This window comes from Solea solea, chromosome 12, assembly GCF_958295425.1.
Source record: "Solea solea chromosome 12, fSolSol10.1, whole genome shotgun sequence".
NCBI classification, from domain to species: domain Eukaryota; kingdom Metazoa; phylum Chordata; class Actinopteri; order Pleuronectiformes; family Soleidae; genus Solea; species Solea solea.
In genome coordinates, this window is record NC_081145.1 from 25,456,144 (window position 1) to 25,478,278 (window position 22,135).

General features: G+C 38.8%; 3 protein-coding genes across 3 annotated transcripts in view; 1 reads left to right on the forward strand and 2 right to left on the reverse strand.

The window, feature by feature from the left end:
- Positions 1-604: 604 nt before the first annotated feature.
- Positions 605-5,382, reverse strand: nutf2 (nuclear transport factor 2). Its single transcript, XM_058644714.1, has 5 exons — positions 5,281-5,382; positions 2,620-2,741; positions 2,318-2,389; positions 1,933-2,031; positions 605-1,510 (listed from the first exon to the last, which is right to left on the reverse strand). The coding sequence occupies exons 2-5, from the start codon at positions 2,716-2,718 to the stop codon at positions 1,397-1,399; spliced, it is 384 nt and encodes a 127-aa protein (XP_058500697.1). The 5' UTR covers positions 2,719-2,741; positions 5,281-5,382; the 3' UTR covers positions 605-1,396.
- Positions 5,383-5,983: 601 nt separating this feature from the next.
- On the reverse strand, positions 5,984-12,570 carry tsnaxip1 (translin-associated factor X interacting protein 1). The gene is made up of 9 exons (XM_058644716.1): positions 11,802-12,570; positions 10,693-10,801; positions 10,283-10,423; positions 10,097-10,190; positions 9,003-9,199; positions 8,188-8,329; positions 7,315-7,481; positions 7,066-7,185; positions 5,984-6,398 (listed from the first exon to the last, which is right to left on the reverse strand). The coding sequence occupies exons 1-9, from the start codon at positions 11,897-11,899 to the stop codon at positions 6,297-6,299; spliced, it is 1,170 nt and encodes a 389-aa protein (XP_058500699.1). The 5' UTR covers positions 11,900-12,570; the 3' UTR covers positions 5,984-6,296.
- Positions 12,571-12,597: 27 nt separating this feature from the next.
- ranbp10 (RAN binding protein 10) overlaps positions 12,598-22,135 on the forward strand; it is a 32,430-nt gene continuing 22,892 nt past the window's right edge. The window contains exon 1 of the mRNA XM_058644713.1: positions 12,598-12,923. Within this exon, the coding sequence (XP_058500696.1) occupies positions 12,725-12,923 (199 nt within the window). The 5' untranslated portion in view covers positions 12,598-12,724. The remainder of the gene's footprint in view (positions 12,924-22,135) is intronic.

The window sequence follows — 22,135 nt, forward strand, 5'->3', positions numbered from 1 at the left end:
CAAAATGCTTCTAAATGACATTTTTGTATACATTTCAGACATTAATATTATCACGCATGGCACTAATCCTCTTCCGTAAAGGAACTTACCTAGCGTATATTTTTCTTGGGACAAATGTCATCAGAAAATGTAATTGAAATCTTAAAATTGTGCTATTGGTGCTATTAATCCCATTCAACTAATTCATAGCTAACCAAACAATTAACATGTGGAGGATGGTATATTGAATTTCCTTCAGTTTGTGGTGCATCTACTGCTTTTTCCTCATCACTGTTGGAGCAGACAGAAACAAACACTGGCTTCCACAACACAATGTACAACCTGCTGCATCCTTCAAAAACAATCATTCAATCAAGTCAGCAACTCTGGCCCTGTCGGCCAGCTTAGACTTCCAACGGTCTCCACACATCATTCTTACTAACCCATATGGTATTTCTGACCTGGCTAAGAAACTAAAATATTTTTTTTTGGGACAGCTATGGCTGATAAGGAACATCTACAAGATACATGATCTACTTTAGTCAAGACATCTATCAGGTTTAACTGTTAAGAGATTAATGGATGACTGGAAATAAAATTATCTGATGAGAATGAAGCCACACCATTTAAGAAAAAAGTCCAGGTTTTATTGTGTATCATGGCTGTAAGTCCATGCCAGATTTGAGAGAAAGACGATTGAGAGGAGGAGAGAGTGAGATACTATGCATTATCAGACAGTTAAATCAAACGTTCTCGTCCATGACTCTTGGGTTTTGCGAGGGCAAAACCTGTCACAAAATTGACAATTAGGTAAAATTAAAAGATTTAACTTAGTTAAGTGCACTAAAGCAAGCTGTAGTCAACAAACAACTGTAATCTAAAAAAACGGACTTACAAAACAAGTCACGAGTGAAGAGGCCAACTCAGGACCTGAATATGATCTAGAAACCAGTCAACAGCAGTGCTAAGAGAACAGAGTTGACAGCAGTGGGTAAAACAGTAGGGAGCAGAGAAGGTTAGAATAGAATAAAGCTGGATGGGAAGCAGAGCAGAGTATGAATTAATGGCGTTGGTCAGCTGTTTGTCTTCCAGGTGGCTTGAGTGTAGATATTGTCATAATGGGCTCCCAGCATCATGCAGGTCAGCAGAGTGACAGACAGGGGGCGTCTGATTGGTCAGCCGGCTCACAGCAAACAAACGTGTCGCAGTTCTACTGGTTGGGGTGGTCTAAAAACTTGCTTGGATGAGGTTCAGTGATTGACATCTAGAATTTGTAGTTTGCTTGTTTGTCGGACAGGCGTTGATGAGACAGCAGGAGGGAGGAAGGGATGCGCTTCTCTCCATCCCCCAACTCCATGCTTCACACACAGCGCCCTTTGATATGGCTGCCCCTGTCCACCGGAGCAGGGAGCGGAGCTTAAACAAAGTTGTGAATGGCCAACCTGAACATGTCATTGGTGCACACCCATGCATCCTGAATGTTCTTGAGGATGAAACTCTGATGGAATCCCATGATGGGGTCGTCATCTACCTGCAGTTGTGAACAAACAAGGGGTTCAGGACAAACTGGACACTCCACAAAGCAATGCAGTTAGCACATTTACTATTGGTGTGTCACTGGACAGGATAATACCCAAGTCCCAGCACTGTGCAGACTGGTTGTGGTTGCCTTTCAAGCCATTTTCAGACATGAGTGGACATGAAAGAGGCTTGTGCACACTGCACAGCACCATTTTAACAGGTCACAGTAGAGAAACCCAGAGGGGCATCAAAATGATGATGGCCTAGTTCCATTTAGCTTCACTAAGCCTTATACACACCCTTAAGTCAAAAAATATCCTCATAAACAAACCACAGGTGTGTACAGTATACGAAAACGTTTATATGCACTTATTTACTTTAGAAGTTGACGACTGATTATCTGTATAAGTTGTGAATAACAGTGCTACTTACTTTAAGCTGTCCTATTACCATACTCAAGATGCAGTAGTCTGGAGTTGGCTGGTGGTCTTGTGTTGTTATACTATGCGCTATTTTTGCAAAGGGTAGACTCTGACACAAACACACAGATGAAAAAACACAATTGAAGATTAATACACCGAGTCCAAGGCAAAATTAAATCAAAACATTCATCCGAGTTTCCTCACATTTATCATGTGTAAATACGTGATATATGTGTGTGTGACAGTAAACAGTAGAAAAATGTCCTTGATCTAAGTAAGTAATCGAATTACTGACTGTTGTCTGCATACACACTCCTACAGTTACGAGTGAGGGGTCAGTCTTCCACCTATTGCATCTTTCTCTGAATAAAACAGTGAGTTACCAATGGACTTACAGAGAGTTTCTCAACAATTGCTCTTTTCCCCTCGAACTGCTGTCCCTCCCAGGTAAGACATGACTGATCGATCTGTGTGGAATAAAGGGCTGTTATTACCATAGTGTGTTCTTTTTGTTTTCATCTTTTCTCCACATAACAAAACAAATCATTAAGTGGAATTTTTGGTTTGTGAACAAAACAAGACATTTGAGAACATCATAATTTCCAGGTTTCTGACATTTGATGGACCGGGAAAACAAGGAAATGATTAAATGAGAAGATAATTGACAGATTAATCCGTTGCAGCAGTTCCTACTCACATATATGGATCCGAGCTGTGTTCTGTCAGAGTCAAACATCTTATAGTAATGCTGCACAAAGCTGAATCCAATCTGCTCCCATAGAGGCTGGTCCACCATCCTGAATCACCCTGCAACACACACTGAAAGGATGGAGAGACGACAGGTTAAACAGTGGTTAAAGAGGAAAAAACAACAAAGTGAGAGACCGTGAGCTACAGTTTACAGTCATTCCTTCTCAGTCTATGAAAACAATTGGACCAAAAATATGGAGAGCCATCTTAGTCAAAATTAAATAAATTAATAAATGAATAAAAACAGAAATAAATAAATATGGCTATGAAATAAATAAATAAATAAATAAAATTATTTTTTTCATAGCCATATTTATTTATTTATTTCTGTTTTTATTTATTTATTTAATTTTGACTGAGATGGCACTCCATACAACAATGCATAATGTCATGCCAATATCGTGTTGATAACCTTGTGTAGCCATACCATACAGAATAATTATTTCTCAGTCACTTTTTTGAACACATCCAGAAAATTTGGTAAACATGTATGTGGTTTTAAAATAACACACAAAATCTACCCCCACCATTGAACATTTTATATCACTTTAAAAGACCCATGTCTTCTCCTTGGCCTTCACTTTGGGATGAGAATAGTCAACCTGGACACTTCTATCTAGTGAGTTAGAAGTAACTCACTGTGTTTTACTAAACCTTGTTCCTTTTTAAAGCACTGATTGTTTTTCAATGTGATAAAGGTGACGTGATATTATTCCAATCCAAATGCCAATAATCTCAGAATGTGACATTAAAACAACAAAGCGGGTGGCTCCCTGAAACTTTTGCACAGGACTGTACATCTAGCAGATTGCATCAATAGACTATTCACAGGAAATTATACTTTACTGCCAAAAACGTTTTAAAAATATGAAAGTCTCAAACTTTCACACAAACATGTTTCCCCAAGAGCATCGTCAGAACGATAACAGCATGAATGAATGTTTATATAATTCGCAATCTTCACATAACTTCTCTTTATCTTGTCATTTTAACTCACAAAAACTTTTGAACAAGTGAGATGTTTACTTCATAGCTTCAGACTAGAGATTTACAACCCGAACTTGACCCGATCCGACATATCAGCATGAATTGTCCGCCCGAACCCGAAATACAGTTTCCCATTGATCGAAGCGCGGTGTATTATTTGCAGCGGGAGCGGGGGCTGCTGCTGTTGACGCAGCACCTGTCTCACGTCATCTGGGTCCTCCGGTACCGGCTGCTGCGCAGCTAACAGGCGGGACTTCACATACTGTTGTGCATTTGCCCTTTGGTCAGCGGCGGCATCCGCAACTGGTTGAATTTCGGCCACAGGAATGTTGCGGCTTTGTGGAGTGGTGCGCAAAACCGGTGTGCATGCAGGGGCGTCAAGTCTGCCCCTCTCCATCAAGCAGGCAGCCAGATTTACCCCACCACACGTGAACATCGATGATCCACATCAAACAAAATATAATTTACAAACTGCAAGAAATGTGTTTTATGAGGAAGAAGAGTTCTGTATTTACATAGAGCATTTCTAGACTTAATTAGCTTGATGATCTTTCATACACATTCACATGCTGTGACATGAGGTTAAGTGTCTTGTTTACACTTAAGTACTTTTTATATCAGTAAAATGCTTCTGTATCCCTTTTAGGTACTTCATACAAGACTGCATACCCAGAAATAGCACTCACAAGCAAGAACATGTAAATTAATGTATGTTGCTTTCACACTGTTTATTAGAAGACATGATATTAAATGTACACTGGTACCACAGTGTGACTGAACAGTGGTTGACCATGTACAAGCGGCACCTGCTACTCACTACTACCGAGTAGAAACTTCCAAAATCACGCGTACACTACACTTGGGTTGAACCTCTTTGACACAGTAGTTTATAACATGTACAGCCGCCTGCACGCCTGTGGTGTCACCGTAAAGGGAGTAGTTACGGAGGCCTCTGAATGACAACACGAGTCATGTGCTTCCACATAGTCCGAGCACTGTTGTGAACAACCTGAGAGCTCTGACACATTAGCAGTGAAATTCTGACAAAACAGCAACGAAAATATGCGGATATAAATAACAACAGACACGAATAGATATAATTGACAGGCATAGAAGTACAAGTGCATTTAATACGGCTACTGCGCGTAAACACCGGTTAATTGCTAGTTCAAAACAGCTAACTAGCCGCCGCTAGCTTCTAAGCTGTCTTGTTTAATATAACTTAGCTAGTTCTTGTAGCTAGCACACCTCCGCGCAGCTAACGATAGACGTCGGTTTAATTGTATTTTCACAGAGTCAGTGCTCATGACTGCCCGGGGCTCGTTGGCATGTTCACGCGTTACTAAAAATACCCCGTCCGCTCCAAGTGTCCATACCCCCTCCGCCCCTGCGGGCCCGCAAACGCAGTTTGCTGTCAACCCGGTGTAGAGACCCCACATAGGCGTGAACCAACGTAAGCCCGAGACGAGACGGGACAGGAGCGGCCAAGTTGCCTACTTCGACAGCACCATGGTGATTCAAACAGCAGGCTAACGCAGCGCTTTATGTTTTTACACACGTTCCCATTCATTGCTACATAGGAAGGTTTCACGAGAAAACAAAACAAACGGTGGGAACTTACCACTAACCAATGCAGAGGCCGAGCGCTCGATCGCACAGTGCTGGGTGCGTTCCGTTAGGGCTCGTACACAAGGCACGTCGTCGGTGAACCGGCCGCGTTGCATTGTTGGGATTGTAGTTTTTAGAAGTGGGAGGAAAAAAATTGCTTTAGGTCAGGGGTGTGAAACTGAAATCACATGGAGGCTAATGAGCGTCTAGTCTGGTCAAGGAAAAAAAATAAAATTATAACACTATATTACATCATGATATCACAATTAAGATATTCATAATGATATTTCACAGAATTCCAAAGTTGAAGCTGACATGTGGCTACTGCACGAGTTATACTGAAAAATGCTTTAATACATGGTTTAAATACAAATGGCACAGATGTTTCCAAAATGTGTCAAAGAGTCCTCGCCTGTAATTTTTGCACTAACATCTCTCTAATTCTGTTCTGCTTCACTTGAGTCAAACATCGCAGAGATTATTTTTCACAGGTTGTACTTTGATTTGAGTGAGTTTAGAGCTGATTCTCCATCATTCCAGAGAGATATTCATCCTTATTTTTTTTTTCAGGCAAAGCTAAATTATTTTAATTTTTTTGTGTGCCAGCTTCATTTACTCTTTACCAGTAACACTTACACTGATATTTACACATCTTAAAAAATCCCACAATTTATTCCTTTACTATGACACCAAAAGTATTAAAATAGACCTTGTGGTTGCAGAGATATACTCATTTTATTATGAGTATGACATTTTCGAGCAGATACCTAAAAAATAGGCTTAGGGCTTAATGGGTTAATGAGGAAGAGATTTCATTTGAGATTATTGCTTAATAACAATGACACACTTTGGTGAATAACAGTTTATGTGTGTGTTTATTGGAGTGTCTGAAATATGATCCTAGTAAAATGGAGATGAATGGCACTTTTTTTTATTCTTTTATTTATAATATCTACTGTACATATTTGTTTTTTCGTTAAAAATATTGTGTGATTCAAGAATAAGTAACAGTAAATTTGAAACTCCACATCAGTTGCTTGCTGGAAAATCCTTTGATTCTGCGTTTTCCTCCGATTGGTCAAGAGCTGGAGGTAAAGCTGGCTCATCAGAAGTTTCAAGCTGTTGGGGAGTCTAAGTTGAGAGAGGAACATTTTAGAGAAGGAACAGAAACTACACAGAGATAACACATTACAACCAAAACCAACATATTGTATTTAGTAATAGAGGTCGACTGATTCAAGTTTTTCTATCACAGAGGCTGATAGAAATCAGGGCAGTCAATGGCTGATAATTGATAATTGCCCTCATTTTTTGGCCCATATATTAACCCTTAAGAGTTAGGAACAAATTAGTAAGTTTTTAAAGGAACTCTTAAGGGTTAAGCAGATTTTCTTTTTTTCCCCCCTCCATCTGATAAAGTGTTAGTGTTTACAACTCAAAAAAAAACAGCTCATCGTCAGAAACCAATTATAGATCTGTCTCCCACTCTACATTTTGTAAATCCACAATCATATACAGTATTTCCAGTAAAAATAAATAATGAATGAACTAAATATTAATATTATTAAAATTTGGGATGTAAAAAAAAGAAGTTTCAGTGACTAAACATTGTTGAGTTTCTTGGAATAATTGGCCAATATATTAATTTATAAATAAAAAAAAATAAACAAATTATTGATATATACAATATATATATAAAGTTGCAAATATTGGCCTAAATAATCATCCCAATCGATAAATTGGTGTACCTCTACACTGGACCCAAATCTTTTGCGTCTTTGAGTGTAAATCACTGTACCTGCTGCACACTTGTGGAGTCGAGAGTCTGCACCTTCACATTGCCTCTGTTGTTGTGCAGCTCCAGCAGTGTGTCATACTCACTCTTCACCTGATTTAAATCAGCCTGTAGTATGTGCAACTGCACAGCCGGGGAAAGACTTAGAAATTACAAAGACATTTTTACACATTATTTCATTTTAAAAAACTGTCATTTATGTTGTTTTACAGAGATTGTACGGCATGTTTCTGTGTGTAGAGTATGAGGCACCTGCAGGAGAGTCTGCTTGTGTGTTTCTTCCAGCGTGTCCCAGTTACGTCGCGGCACAACATCCCAGTACTCTGCCTTCATCTTGCTGAGCTCCTCCTGAGCTCTGGTCAGGTCGAACCGACACACCTTCAGAGCGAGCTGCAGCTCCACTGGGTCTTTATCCTCTTCTTTCAGAAGGGAAACTCAGAAAATGTCAAACTTGTTTTTTTATATACATTAGATTTAGATATTAGGTCTGGAAGGTCCACAACATGTCCTGGGCAGGACACTACAACCAGCTGGCTTGGTAAAAAAGTACTTGTGATGCTGGTCCAAATCCCAGATACAATGAGAGGGTTGCAACACTGGGAAAGAGGGCCGAAAAATGATATTCGGCCACTTATTTATAAATGACTAACATGAACGTGTCATTCGGGATTGAAATATTTTGCTTTTAATATTTTGCATTTAAATATCGCTATTTTTAAAGCAGCTCTGAGCTCTGTGGGATGCACATTTATCATTCTAGTTTTGAAAAGGAAAAAACCCAACGATGATCCGGCCTGTTTGTATTATTAATCATTAATAGTCATTAATAATAATCACAACCATCTTTGGCAGAAAAGGTTTGCATGTGAAATTGCGAGAATTAAAGAAAAAACGCCACAAAATAGTAAAAAAACAAACAAGTGTTGTCTTAAACCTGTTAAAAAATGTATATTTTCAGTATGTAGGCTGCTGACTCGGTTGTTCTCGTTCAACAAGGAGAATATTACCTGAAATTGGCACCGAACAGTCAGTCTCGTCCCCACAGTCGACGTCAGGGGACTCACACTAAATGACACTTGACCTGGGAATTGAATTCTGGGGGTGTGATTTCCTGCTTGGACTCACCTGCGTTGTCATCTGCGGGGGTCTCCGTCTTCACAGTGGCTCTTGTCAGGTCACTGAGCTGCCCAATCAGCAACCTGCGAGCATCGCGCTCCTCTCTGTACCGCAGATACTGGTTTGACAGCTCACGTTGCACATGTTCTACCTGGAGAGGAACGAAAACAATAGACAAATAGACAACAAACAGAGATATCAATAATCTATCATCAATGTTATGATCTGAACAAAAGGATTTCTGCCATTTAAAACAGGGAGTACATGTGGTTGTGCCTTAAAAAGCAATCTTGTATAAAGTACTTTAAAGGGATACTTGAGTAAAACTATCTTTACCAGAAAATTACTTTAAGTTGAAGTCACTTATTATAATATTACTAAGTATGACATCAACTGTACTTATCAAAAGTAATTTAAATGTACTTTAAAAAGTGAGGAGAATTGAACCATAGCGGCTCAGTGGTAGGGTGAGTTGTCTTTCAACTGGAAGGTTGTGGAAGGAGGTTCAATTCCTGGCTCTGCTAGTCTATATGTGTCCTTGAGCAAAGACACTTAACCCCACGTTGCAGCGTGTGAATGGGTGAAAACTGTAGGTTAAAGCAGCTCATCAATACGAGAAAAGCTCCATATAAATACAGACCATAATACCAACTCTTCTTCTTCTAATTTTATTTGATAGTAACATGTAACAAAGTCAGTTAGGGGAAATGTAGTGGAGTAAACGTAAAAGTTACTAGAAATATAAATAAAGCAAAGTACAGATATGTGAATTATGTACTTAAGTTACATTACAACACTGTGTGTGTGAGTATTATGCCATGTACCACAGTCTGCGTGGCCTTTTCGTTTTCCCTCATGGCCTCAATGTCTCTCTGCAGCTGCTGCTTCTCCCTTTTCAAGGCTCCAATCTCAGCTCGCTCCTCTCCCCAGCGAGCCTGAATCTTCCTCTCACATTCCTCCCTCACCAGCCTCAAGTGGGATCGCAGAGGTTCCAGTTCTCGGATTTGATCCTGCTGATAGGCTGAACAGATGTACAACGCACGATGAAGGATATATATATCTATCTATCTATATATATGTATATGTACAGTATATATATATATATATATATATATATATATATATATAAATATATATATCTATATCTATCTATCTATATATATACATATATATGTATATATATATATATATACATATATATACTATTAGACCATAGAGCTGAAACAATCATCAATGACAACGTGATTTGCTGAATGAGTCCTTTCATGAATGTCTTCGAGTCAACGACCTGATTTACAGTATTTTACTCATTCACAGCTGTCACAAAAGTCACCTTGGGATCTGAGGACCACGTGCATGCTTCATTATTTTTCACATTTTAGAGGACAGACAACTATTATTGGCTCAGAATTGACAAAAATGATGATTACTGAGCTGAATCTGAGTTCAATTCTCTGCATTAGACTCTTAATGTCCGTTGTTTTTCTGTTAATATGCAGACAGACCGAGTCTGAAAGGACCAATATTATTCTCCTTCCCTTTAGAACTACTGCACTTTGAATAAAAACATATGCCCCTGTATTTTTATGTGGATTAAAAGTTCCTGTTCAAAGCTTTAATAAGAAAAAACAGAAGCATTTATTTTAGTTCCTTCATTGTTGCCATGATGACCTTCTAAAAAATGTTTATATGATGATGCCGTAAGATTAAATCACTTAGACCTTTTGTTACAAAAATCCAGCCAATCCTGCAGCAGCTGGCTATTTCTCATATTTTTCTCCATTATAATTACAGATTCTTTGTTGACCTTCAATTATATAAACCTTTTATTTTTATTTATCATTTAATCTTGTACTGTACCTGTATAAATGTGCAATTCCTTCCGAAATCACAACGATGAAGCAGCTGCAGTACTGACCTAACGTGTTTTCATACTCCTTCCTGATGGCAGAGAGAATGGGTTGGTAGGTTTGAAACTCCTTGATGAAACAACCGAAGATATCACGGTGGACCTGCGGCCAAAGCAGATGAAGATTATAGCTTTGAGACACTAAATGAGGCCTGTGACGTTGATACACATGTGCAGTCTATGTTATATTAGTACCTGTAGCTTTAGTTCCTGGTACTTTGGCTCTTGGGGGCTGATAGAATGGAGCTCCTTGTTCAAATAACTTTCCATGTAAATCAGCAGTCTGGGCTTTCTGTCCGTACCTGTATAAATGTGACTGCTTCCTGAAAAACACAACTAACAGAGCAAGCACATACAGGTTTGTGCAGCTAGTTTGGTCACTACATTTATGCGGATATCCTAACCACAGCTTTAACCAAACTTCAATTCACACGTTAAATCTCTGAACTTTCATCAGGGCGTCAGAAATGAGGTTTTAATCCCAATGACAACAACTGATCGTAACAAAGATCGCCAAAAGCTAACAAAAACACAACATTGTCTGATTGAAGTAATCATAACCTGGATTATTACACATATTAATATAATTTATTTGGTTTGCTCACCTCTCTCGCTGCAGGTGCTCGGTCAGTTACAACACCTGTAACACCACATCCTCCATCTCGCTCTCCCCCTGACGTGCGGTTATTCCGATCACTGTGGTCAAACGATAGTCTGAAAGAAACGTGAACGAAGCCAAGTGAGATTTAACACTGGTTCATTTAACATTAATGTTCAATAAATCAAGAAAAGTCAAATTTAATGAATGCCCCCGAACAGTCTCTAAATAAAATAGAATGTGGAGATAGCACATGTCATTGTATTCTGTATGTACACTGCTAAAATGGCCATCACATTGGTCGATCTTTGTATATAAAAAACTATTCCTGGCCTGGTTCCTCTCTATCTGTCTACCTGCATGTTTAGAAATCTAAATCAATAAAATCTAATCAATCTAAAGATGATGGAACAGAACTTGGATTAAAGGCTATAAATATGCTGCTCCCTCGACATGGAACAACTTAACTTATATATACATACAGTATATATATATATATATATATATATATATATATATATATATATATATATATATACATACATATATATACAGTATATATATATATATGCCTAAGGAATATATTAGACAACCTTCCAGTGTTAATTTTATGCCATAGCTGCCCTAAATGAACAGAATAATTTTTCATGTTTCTCTAATGGTTAATACACCAGTATGTAGAAGCTATTTCACCAAAGTGATAATTAAAATGATATATATAATTATAAAATTATATATGATAATCATCATTATCCATGCATGTTTAAATTTACTGTTTTACAAAAAACAAGTGTAAAGTACATTATTATTTCATTATTATTTCTATATTAAAATGACAGTTTACTTGAAAAACATTCGTTTTAGTGGTCGAGTGGCTAAAAGGCAAATTAAGATAAAACATAAAGATATTTAGACAGATATAGATATATTCTATGTTTTCTTCCTTGTTTGTTTTAAAACATGTTTTTGTGTTTTTGACCCCAGGAGGCGTTAGCTACTGTCTTATTGGGAGCTAATACCAATAAACAAAACAAACTTTGTTTTTTCAACCATCTAGTTATACTAACTACTGAAATACTTGTGATAATACAACATAGTGATCACTTCATGGCTTACCTTTGATTCTGTAACGGCGCTAGTGGCGGGAACTTAATATGTTTGTGTGGTGACATGTCTGGAAAGTCTTGAGTTAAAGGTTTAGCATCACAGCTCATAGCATTGTAGAAGGGTTCCCATGGTAACGATGAGGGTGCAGGCGGCAGGACCCCACATAGTAGACCGCGGCGCGCCTAACTAGTTTTCAAATAGACGAAAACTTTGTTCTTGGTCTAAACAGAGATTATGTCCACTTCCTAAAGTTAAGTTTAGGTTAAGTTATTATTATTATATGTTTTACCTTAGTATTATCCACTAACTCTGCCTGGTCCCGGTAACAAACTATATGATAATTAAACAAGTAACTTACTTTAGAAATATCACAGGAATCTGCAGCTGCCAAATTAACATGGAAGTCATGGCAATAGAAAATACGAAAAACATGTGCTAAAATATTTGACTAACAGGCACATTTTTACAAACATCGCACTTGATTTTGTTCTGAAATCAATGGGGACATTCATTCTGTCACAGTAGCTAGCCAATATATGTACGCCACGCGTTTCTCTCATACATGTGACACGTATAGATAGAATAAGTGTGAAATAATTTAATGTATTTATATCAATGTAACCGCTGAAATATTACACATTTCCTTGATTCGTTTCTTTCTGAAAGCCCTAAACCAGTGTCACTGCAGGGGAGCTGTGTAGTCTTTCCCAGGGACCTGAGCATGACGCGGGCGCGCAGCGGAACTACATTACCCACAATGCAGCCTACAGTCTGCCGCCGCTGCTGCTTATCCGGGGATGTCACACCAGTGTTGCTGCTGGTGCTATTTTCTCCCCTCAGTCCCTCTCGCTCTCAGCCCACAGCTCCAGCGGAGTGACACGGGGCTTTTGGACAAAAGGAACGAACATTAAGTCGCGAAAAGGAAAAGGAATATGGCAGAGCTCGGAGCGGGAAGTCTGCCTTTAGGGGATCCTGCTTTTAACTACCAGGAGCACGAGCTGAACGAGCGGCTGAAGCGGCTCTATCCGGCTGTTAACGAGGAAGAGACCCCTTTACCCCGATCCTGGAGCCCCAAGGATAAATACAGCTACATTGGGCTGTCACAGAACAACCTGCGGGTCCACTATAAAGGTCAGATGGCTGGGTCACTCCTGATGGGTCTGAACATGTTGACACAACAGCAGCAGAGTCTTCAGCTCAAATCTGTCACTGTGTTGTTGGGAAGGGGGGTCGCACACACTCACACACACACACTGTATGCGATTATGATGACTGTGTGCGTGTGCGTGTGTGTAGCCCTGGTAGATCTAGTTTGAGCTGCTTCTCCTGTCCTATAACCTTGCTTTGTTTTACAAATGAGCAGACGAGTACCCCAAATCATCGGGTGTTCGTGAACTCGCTGACCCGCACAGTGAAATCCACCTTCAACAACACGGCTCCCTTTTGTTTGTTTACCGTTTATGACGTTATTTGTTTGCAGTAAACTGACTCTACAGCTGGCCTTCTCCTCAGTTTGGACTGGGATTGGGGGGTGGGGGTCACTGACAGTTATGACGACGCATTACTGCCACGGGCTTTGCCAGTGAGCTTACTCATGGAATTTAACTAACACGAGTAGGCTAACAGCAAAGCTACCTCGTAAAGCAAACACAGTTGCCACTAGCTCTGTGGCTAACGAGCTAACGCTGGCTATGCTAGCTGCTGCTTTTGGCTAAAGTGCTAATGAAAACAGTGATAAGCTGCCTACAAAATGGACTCGAGCCAAACTTGTTAGCCATGTACAACGTATTGCTTTGAGTATTTGGTGTAGTGCTCCAGTTGTTTGGTTGTTGGTCAACAAAAAGCGTCAAAATATGATGAAAAAGGAATTGTTTCTCGCATAAAGTCTTTCATTAATCGTATCCCCCCCGCAGTAACTGGTATAACTACACGTAGGTGTGTATGTTAAAGCCGTATCACAACAACAGTGTCAGGTCCAATCTCTAGCAGCAGCTCAGCAGTTGCTGTGCTGTGAAGCAGAAGGACGAGGCCTCTGCTCTGCGCATTACATTAGGCCAAATGTACCGATCTTGTCATAAATCTGTGGTGTCGGAGCTCTTTTGGCATTTTCACAGTAACGGCAACTTTGCTCATGTGACGGCGCAGTCAATCACGGATCGAGAAAACTGTCATTTTGCTCACACGGGCCTCGCCTGATGGATTATCGTACGTATTCGGATTCTAAATCAAAACAAGGTGACATCTGTGTGAAGTGTTATTGCCTGCTGTGTTATTTTTCGTCAGGCGACACGTCAGGGCAGCCCCCTCCCCCTCCATCATCATCCTCATCAGACAGGCTAGTCAGTCCTTCATCTCAGGCTGTGGAGATAACACATCTCTCACCAGGGCCACTGTTTTGTTCAGTTGGCTGTTAACATCATCAAAACACACTGAGAAGAGGGCCCATTTTGACAGATTTATCAGGCGCACACTGTACATGTAGTCATGGTCCTGCTGTTTGTGAATAGCAGAGAGAAAAAAAGGCCTATTGTTTACTATTATTTGTGTAAATAAAGAATCTGGCAGATAGTCTGATAACAACTTTTATTGTTAATTGAATGCACAAGTGATCAGATTTCAGCTGTCCCTGCAAGTAGTTACATTTGTCATAAGCCCACATTCAACAACAGAAACACCCGTTCAACTTTGTGTCAACATAAATGTCTTATCAGCCAATCGCATGACAGCAAAAAACTTAAAATTCTTTATTGACAGAAAACAACAAATCTTTTATATTGAAATTGAAGAAAGTTATGTCAATTTTTTTAAAGATCCCCATTAGCTACTGTGGTGTGTAATAATAGCTACTCTGGTCTCTACATAATATTCAACAGTGCATATGGTCCAGCACGGAAATACACAAACAGTCCCGCATAATCCGACTAAAAACACATCTCTTTCGACTCTACCTCGACTAAGACAACAATGTCGACAAAAAAAGCACTTACTTTTACATCACACTTATGACAAGCACTTCATAGTTTGGCTTACTTGAAGCACTTACTTACTTCTAGCTCTTGTTTGTACCAAAATGTTGAAATGCACTTATTGTAGGTCGCTTTGGATAAAGGCGTCTGCTAAATGACATGTAATGTAATGTAATGCATAACCACTAAGAAACACAACCAAAAAATGGTGGTCTATTATGTAATAACTCTGTAATATTAGCTCTTCAATAATAAGGACATAGAGAGGAAATAAAAATAGAAAATGACTTGGCAATATTGTTTTGCTTTTGTTTATTATCATTTGTATAAATAAAGACACTGGCAGATTGCCTAATAAAACATTATAGATTATTTCATAACCACAACTGATAAGATTGATGGTGTTCATACAAAGAGCAGTTTTATATTTTTTATAAGCTAACATTCTCTGTCCCATTCTCAGTGTAAGTGATGTTGTTTGTGTAAAATGTGTATTTTATTTGTACTGTTGAGAATCAGTTTGATTTCTCAGTTGAAGCAAATGAGGTTTCCCTTAAATTTAATGTTTTTTTTTTTATTTAGAGGTCAAACAATGTGTGGATTTTCTGTGGCAGATGCTGGTCTTAAGAAATGAGGGAAGCTGATTGCAGATAGATGGCCATTGTAGTTTAATAATAACAAATGATGCATGTGATTGCTCATCATCAATGACCTTTTACCAACCAACAATTACAGTCTGTCTCTCCAGGCTGCATTTCGTGTCTCCCCTGCAGTGGAATTGTATATTTTAAATGAAAGTAATCTTAAAACTAAATATTAAATAGACTAAACATTGTCATAAAAAATTAAAACAAGCTAATTATTATTGCACTCAGCAAGTTTTTAGGGAACAAAAAATGACTTTATTTTACATAAATGATTGCCCCACTTAATTGGCCAACCATTTAATTGATGTACCTCAGAGAGATGAGCCGATGCGATACGGTATCGGTTAGGGGTGGAATGGTTCACAAACCCGCGTTTCGGTTCATATCATGGTTTTGGGGTCACGGTTTTCGGTTGGGTTGTTTTTTTCTATTTTTTTTACACGCATACCATACCATGTATCAGATCTATAGCCCAATAATTAGATTTTTTTTTATCAGATATTCTTATGGACATATCATGCAATCTTGCAAAAACTGAAATAATGAGACAGCTTGATTAGGGATTAAGCACATTATTGTAACAATCCAGAGAAACAGTAAGAGGTGAGACATTGCTGCATTTACACATTTATATTTTTATTCTAGTTTCCATTCCATTCTGTCACTGCTTGTGTCAGTGCTTCAGAAAGATGCTCACTTGTGTGGCTTTTATAAAGTGGGTGGGACTGCTTCTCTAACTTGCTCCTGTCTTCTCTTGACATTTTTGCAACTGACGGGGAAAAAATACTTCACCGGGTTACTGGCGCAAGGCTTAGGCTACGTTGCGTGTCATAAACCGAATGGTACACACGTGCCCTGAACCGTGACGAGCGTGCCGAATGGGATGGTTTTTTAAATGAACCATTCCACCCCTAGTATCAGTCCCATACTGGTTGTAATCACTGGATTGGATATAGGACAGATACAAATGTACAATCCACTAATCCCATATATCAAATCCTTCACTATGTAGAGACCGTAAAAATGTAATGCAACAAATTCATAGTTTTAAAGGTCTGAACGGACTGATATCACTTTTGGCTAAAAAGTGGTATTGTCCCATACATAGACAACCCCCATATCTATTTTCATCCCTGCCTGCTGTCCATAAATAGCTATGTCCATTTGTCACATCTGAGACGCACCATTTACATAGAATGACGGGACGTGTCACTTCATATGTATGTGCATGATGTCGAGCATTAAGTCCACTGATTACTGTGACACTGGAAAGTAGGTCTATTCTGAAATGTGCTGGATCATTGTCTTCTCTGGATTATTCCAGCTCATACTTTGTTTCTTCACCCCTGTGGTTTAGATGCTATTTTGACCAATGTGCCAATTTTCTCTTTAAGGCCACACAGTGTCGACCTACTCTTAATATGCACAGATTATAAACCCTAATTTAAATGATACTGCAACACATTCATGCAAACATATCAGTATCCATAAAACTATCAGGGGAGGTGATGCTGTGTTTTTTTTTTTTTTTACAAAATTGGGGATTTCTGGTCAATGAAGAATTAATGTGCAAATTCTATTTCATTGTGTCATAGACCTTAATGCTTCATAAATGGGGGGGGGGGGGGACAACTACAGCTAAATCAGCTACTTGACTACTCTTGATGCTCTGTAGCATTCCATTCATAGTAATGTCAGTGTTGCTAGTGAAACTATGTAAAAAAGTAAATAAATATTAGTAAAAATAGAGCAGTGCGTGTTCCCTGACTCTTGAGTGTTTTTTGTTTTTCCGTCGCTTTATGTGCAACTGCAAACCTATTATACCCATCCACCATCATCCATCTTTATTGTTTATTGATCAATTTGATACAGATCTATTTATAAACTTAGACAAGGACAGTTGTATGGTTGTCCTAATGATAAGGGTTTTAAAATCAAAACATGCCCTTTGCTAACTACATTTTCTCTCCGTCTATATTTGGTCTCTCTTTTACTACATTATATTATTGATCAGTGAATAAATTATGTGGTTCAGATGATGAAGGGAGATGACTGTGACATTTTCACGTTCACGTATAAACACAGAGCTGCCATCAGGCGCCGGTTACATTTGTTTGGTGCAAATATTGGATTGGAAAACGTCTCGCCTGGCTGCATGCGTTGGTACCAGTATGTCTAAAGATGTTAAACCAGAGTTGTTTGTTGATCCAGACAGAGTAATCTGTTGTCTTGTAACAAAAATGTTATACAAATGTATTAATAAGTGATATTATCAGTGATATCTGTGATATGTTATACAATATCAGTGTCCCTCATTCTCTCCATCATCTTTAAATAATTTATGGAAATCTACTTACAAGTACTAAGATATTATGTTCCTGAAAAGCTGTGAGAACTGTTTGTGCTCCTACAGCCACAGTGTTTGTATGTGAAGCCCACTAAACATTCAGTTTAGTAGTTTTTGCTGTTAAAATAAGTGCTCTGTGGTTTACTGCAGCCTGTGCAACCTTGCACATAATGCCAAAAACAATAACAGTAATAGAAATAATTTTATTTCAAAAGAAATTTGCTACTTTGAACAAATTTAAACTAGCACATATACTGTACATAAGGTCTAGCTCCAGCCTGACAGTACCTTACCATTTTACTCTGGTACCCCAAGGGAAGGGTGCCAAATAATGGAATTGTTTGGGATGGTTATTTTGGTACTATTACTAGTGGAAACGCAAAAAAACCCACATTGTACTGTACCAAAACTTTCCACTGTGGAAACACGGCTCAAGAAGGAGTTTAGCTATTTGCCTCCCTAATCCTATCCTCATCATCCCTTTACCAAAAGTGCATGAGACATCTGTGGAAGTTTATTCTTGTTGTTTTTAACGTGCTGCTATATTAATAAATATCACTTGACTACAAGATCCCTAAAGTGCTGCTGAGACTTCCAAAATTTCATGTAGGTCACAGTCTGACAAAGTGAACAGAACTACGTCATCTGCACAAAAATATGACGTGCAATCCTGAGGTCACCAGGGAGGACTGGACATCCTCCAACCTTTGCGATTTTCAAGGGCAGAATTTTAAGTCAAACAGAGTAGATGACAAAGCACAACCTCTGTCTATCAGTGGAGAACGTTTGACTCGGAGCCAAGGATGAAGACGAAGCTTCTGGTCCAGTTACACAAGGACCTACTTGCTCATTGTGGTCCGTAATCTCAGAGCTGCACCTGTTTTTAGGTCATCCTTCAAACACTATGAACAATCAAAAAAAGTTACTTGAGGTTAGGTTCTCAATGCTCCTCAAAGTTGTAGTAGTTTTTGAATATGACATGACATAGGGTGGCATTGTAGGAAGTAGGTGAAGCTACTGTCCATTACATCTTTTTTGTCTTTTGGCTTCTCCCTTTCCTGGGGTCGCTACAGTGGATGATCTTCATATGTGACTTGGTAGATGCCCTTCCGGATACAACCCTCCCATTTATCAGGGCTTGGGTTAGAAGTACAGTAAAGTGTCCAATCAACAATGATTGGGTACCATCAGCAATGTACCCCAACCTGGCAGGGTCTTGCACTGGAAGTGTAAAGTTTATTGCACACATGAACCATGACAAAACAAAACAAATTGACAGTACCGCTTTCGGATCTCTTGCCTTGTACGGCTTCATCATATTGCACTTTTTGGTGACGTTTGAGGTGCTGGTAAAGATTTGTGGTATTACCTTGCGGTGCTGCAACGACGGCAAAGCATGCCTTACAAATCACATTAGACTGACCCTCGGCTGACTATTTGACACTGGGCCCTTGAGTTTTGCATTATCTGATATTCAGCAGTTAATAAAATGTTTTTTTTAAATGTATGTGTAGATGTTGGAGTACACAATCTCTCTCAGTGAAGATAGTGTCGGACAGAGCAGTAGATGTTTCTCTTTTCTTTGTTTATGACTGTTTTAACTGAGTACTCAGAGGTGTGAATAAAAGGCCCCCTTTTTCAGTGCAGACATTTTGATTTGTCATAGTAGGTGCTGCATGGATGTGGCTGTATTCCATTTTGCTGCTTCGTTTCAGGGTGTTGGTATTTTTGTGTGCTGGCTCACTGTCATTCATATCTCACTGGGACACTTGTGCTGAGTTTTTCATGTTATCATCAACATCTGTGCTTTCCCTGCTAAGACTTCTGAGAGAAAAAAGGCCTGTGACATAATGATCATGTAATCATGTATGTGGTGTCAAGCCTCCTGAAACTGAAGCCTTTTAATATGAAGACTGTCGTGTAAATGCAGACTGATCATGTAAATACAGGCGAGAGGGAGGCTATTATTGCAAACCTATTACCTTTTCTGGGTTTGATATTCTTGGAATGAGTCAAAGGCTACGTTGTGCGAGTGTGATGATAGCATTACGTTAACAAAAGAGAGTAAAATGGACTGAATGGTGTTGATTGTGGTGAAATAATGATGCCACTTTGTCACTGCATTTTCTGTTTTATTCAGTCAGTGGAAGTCAATTTACTACACCAGTGGTTGTCAAACTTTTTATACCAGAGTACCACCAGAGAAAAATTAAGCTCTTGAAGTAACAACGTTATCACTAAATGTTAAGATACAGTTGTGTAAATAGGTCGAGCAAACTCAGCTACGGACTTTTCACAGGTGGCAGGTTTATTCCCAATAAGATCATCGAATTATTATTATTTCAAGGAATACTTCAGTGATTTGCATTTAGCTTTGTATTACTAGAATAGGGGTAGTATTTTTAAAAAATTGTGCTTCCTAACCTCAGTTTCCCCTGAGTTGAGGAATATCTTCATTCTTTTCTTTGTTACGTGCCCACTAGTGACATTTGGTCCTGTTAGCCTAACTTTTAGCAAAGATGGCGGACACTGTTTACATTCTGGGAATGAGGTCCCCTCCCTCTACGAGTGGGTCTAAAATGTGCAAAATTAGCGTTGCAGTTTCAAGCCTTGGACCAAGTGTCACTGGTGGGCACGTAACAAAGAAAAGAATGAAGATATTTCTCAACTAAGGGAAAGTGAGGTTGGGAAGCACAATTTTTCAAAAATACTAGCCATATTCTAGTAATACAAAGCTAAATGCAAATGGGTGAAGTAGTCCTTTAATTTATTATAATTGTTATGTTATTTTCTACGCACTCCAGTCAAAATTCCTCAGGCCCTCTCTGAACACATAGCCTGGTATATACAGTAAAATGCTATTTCTGATTTTCCTCCAAGTTCCACCAGTGGAGCACGTACTGTAGTTTGAGAACCTTGGTACTACACCATATACAGTGCTGTGCAAAAGTCTCAGGCATTACACCATTAGATTTGCTGTTGTGGTGATGCCATCATGACCATACAGTAATAATTAATTTTATAGGAGCACATCCGGAAAATACGAGAAACATAAATGCAGTTTTAAAATAACACATTTCAGCATAAAAACAATAACGTTTCAAGTATTTAGTGTGATCTACACTAATATTTGAACATTTGACTTGCTTGAAGATTACATGCACATTTTGTATGAATTAAATTCAGACAACTTTCAATGCCATTCCAAATGCCAATGATCACGGAATTGGACATAAAACCAAAAAACAAACTGGTGGTGTACTAAGACCTTTGTACATTACTATACATATCTATTTATTTATATAGTGCTTAAAGTGGACTGGTACTTCTTAATTTTACTATTTTGTACTTTAAATTATCTGTTCATTATTATTGCCCAGAATAATCATTTCTCAGGGAGCACCATGTGACATTCACCCGTTCTCACGAGAGTCTAGTGTTTGTTTCTGACTGTCAAGGGTTTTTATTTTTTATTGTTAAACAAGAACTATATCTATCAGGCAGAGAATGGGCTGTGGCAACCCCTTAAGAGGAGAAGCCAGAAGATGAATAAGATGATTTTTCACTTGTGTTTAGTTACATTGACTGACTTCTTGCCACATTTGTGTCCTGGAGGAACAACATCCGGATAGGACACTAAATAAAATGGACTGTGAGCTTGAAGTTTACATCATTGTTGGAAATGTTAAGGATAATCTGAATATAAAAGTTGGCAAGGTGTTTAACATAAGTCCAGTGTTTTTCTTTAGTTATTTTATAGTTCGATTTTGTGAACATCACTACTTTTCTGCTATCCTTTATTTACACAGATTTTCACAATTTAGTGTTTACATACAGCCTCTTATTTTTTAGACCTTCTCTCTTCTCCATCTTAACTCCTTCATGATCTGGTACATTTTGCCCTTTTTATCCAACCACCAAAGATAAAAATGTGGGACTGAGTGAGACTGTTCTCCTGGCGAGTAATTATTGAGCTTTGACTCTATTGGTTCAGAAGATCAAGACAGTGACCTTTGATCTTTGACCTCTACAGGAGTGGATTGAAATGTGCTGCTGTAATGTGCGGCACTGCAGCAGCACCAATGCTGTTTCTCATTTCACTCGACTCGACTGAATAGTATGTCGATATATTTAGATAATTGTCACAATTTGTGGTCTCGCTGACACTGTTGCTATAGTTGGACTTGTATTATTCCATAGCTGCTTTCACACATGCATTGTGTTATGGTCATTCTTCAGAGATTGTCGGATGGAGATGCTCCAGATACTTTCCAAATATTCTTCTGTCGGCTCCCAAGATCAGTGATTCCCAAAGAACGGAGAAAGGAGATTTGTTTGATCCCCACTCAAATTTGCCACTGTTTCCCCAACCTTTGTAGTTAA

Excerpts from the sequence above, each read along its gene's own strand:
- tsnaxip1 (XM_058644716.1), bottom strand. The coding sequence starts at position 11,899 with ATGAGCTGTGATGCTAAACCTTTAACTCAAGACTTTCCAGACATGTCA. Across the intron at positions 10,802-11,801 it reads GCGCCGTTACAGAATCAAAG|ACTATCGTTTGACCACAGTG; the intron begins GTAAGCCATGAA and ends CGTTTCTTTCAG. Across the intron at positions 10,191-10,282 it reads ACCAGGAACTAAAGCTACAG|GTCCACCGTGATATCTTCGG; the intron begins GTACTAATATAA and ends CTTTGGCCGCAG.
- nutf2 (XM_058644714.1), bottom strand. The coding sequence starts at position 2,718 with ATGGTGGACCAGCCTCTATGGGAGCAGATTGGATTCAGCTTTGTGCAG. Across the intron at positions 2,390-2,619 it reads CACAGCTCGGATCCATATAT|ATCGATCAGTCATGTCTTAC; the intron begins GTGAGTAGGAAC and ends TATTCCACACAG. Across the intron at positions 1,511-1,932 it reads TGGTAATAGGACAGCTTAAA|GTAGATGACGACCCCATCAT; the intron begins GTAAGTAGCACT and ends TCACAACTGCAG.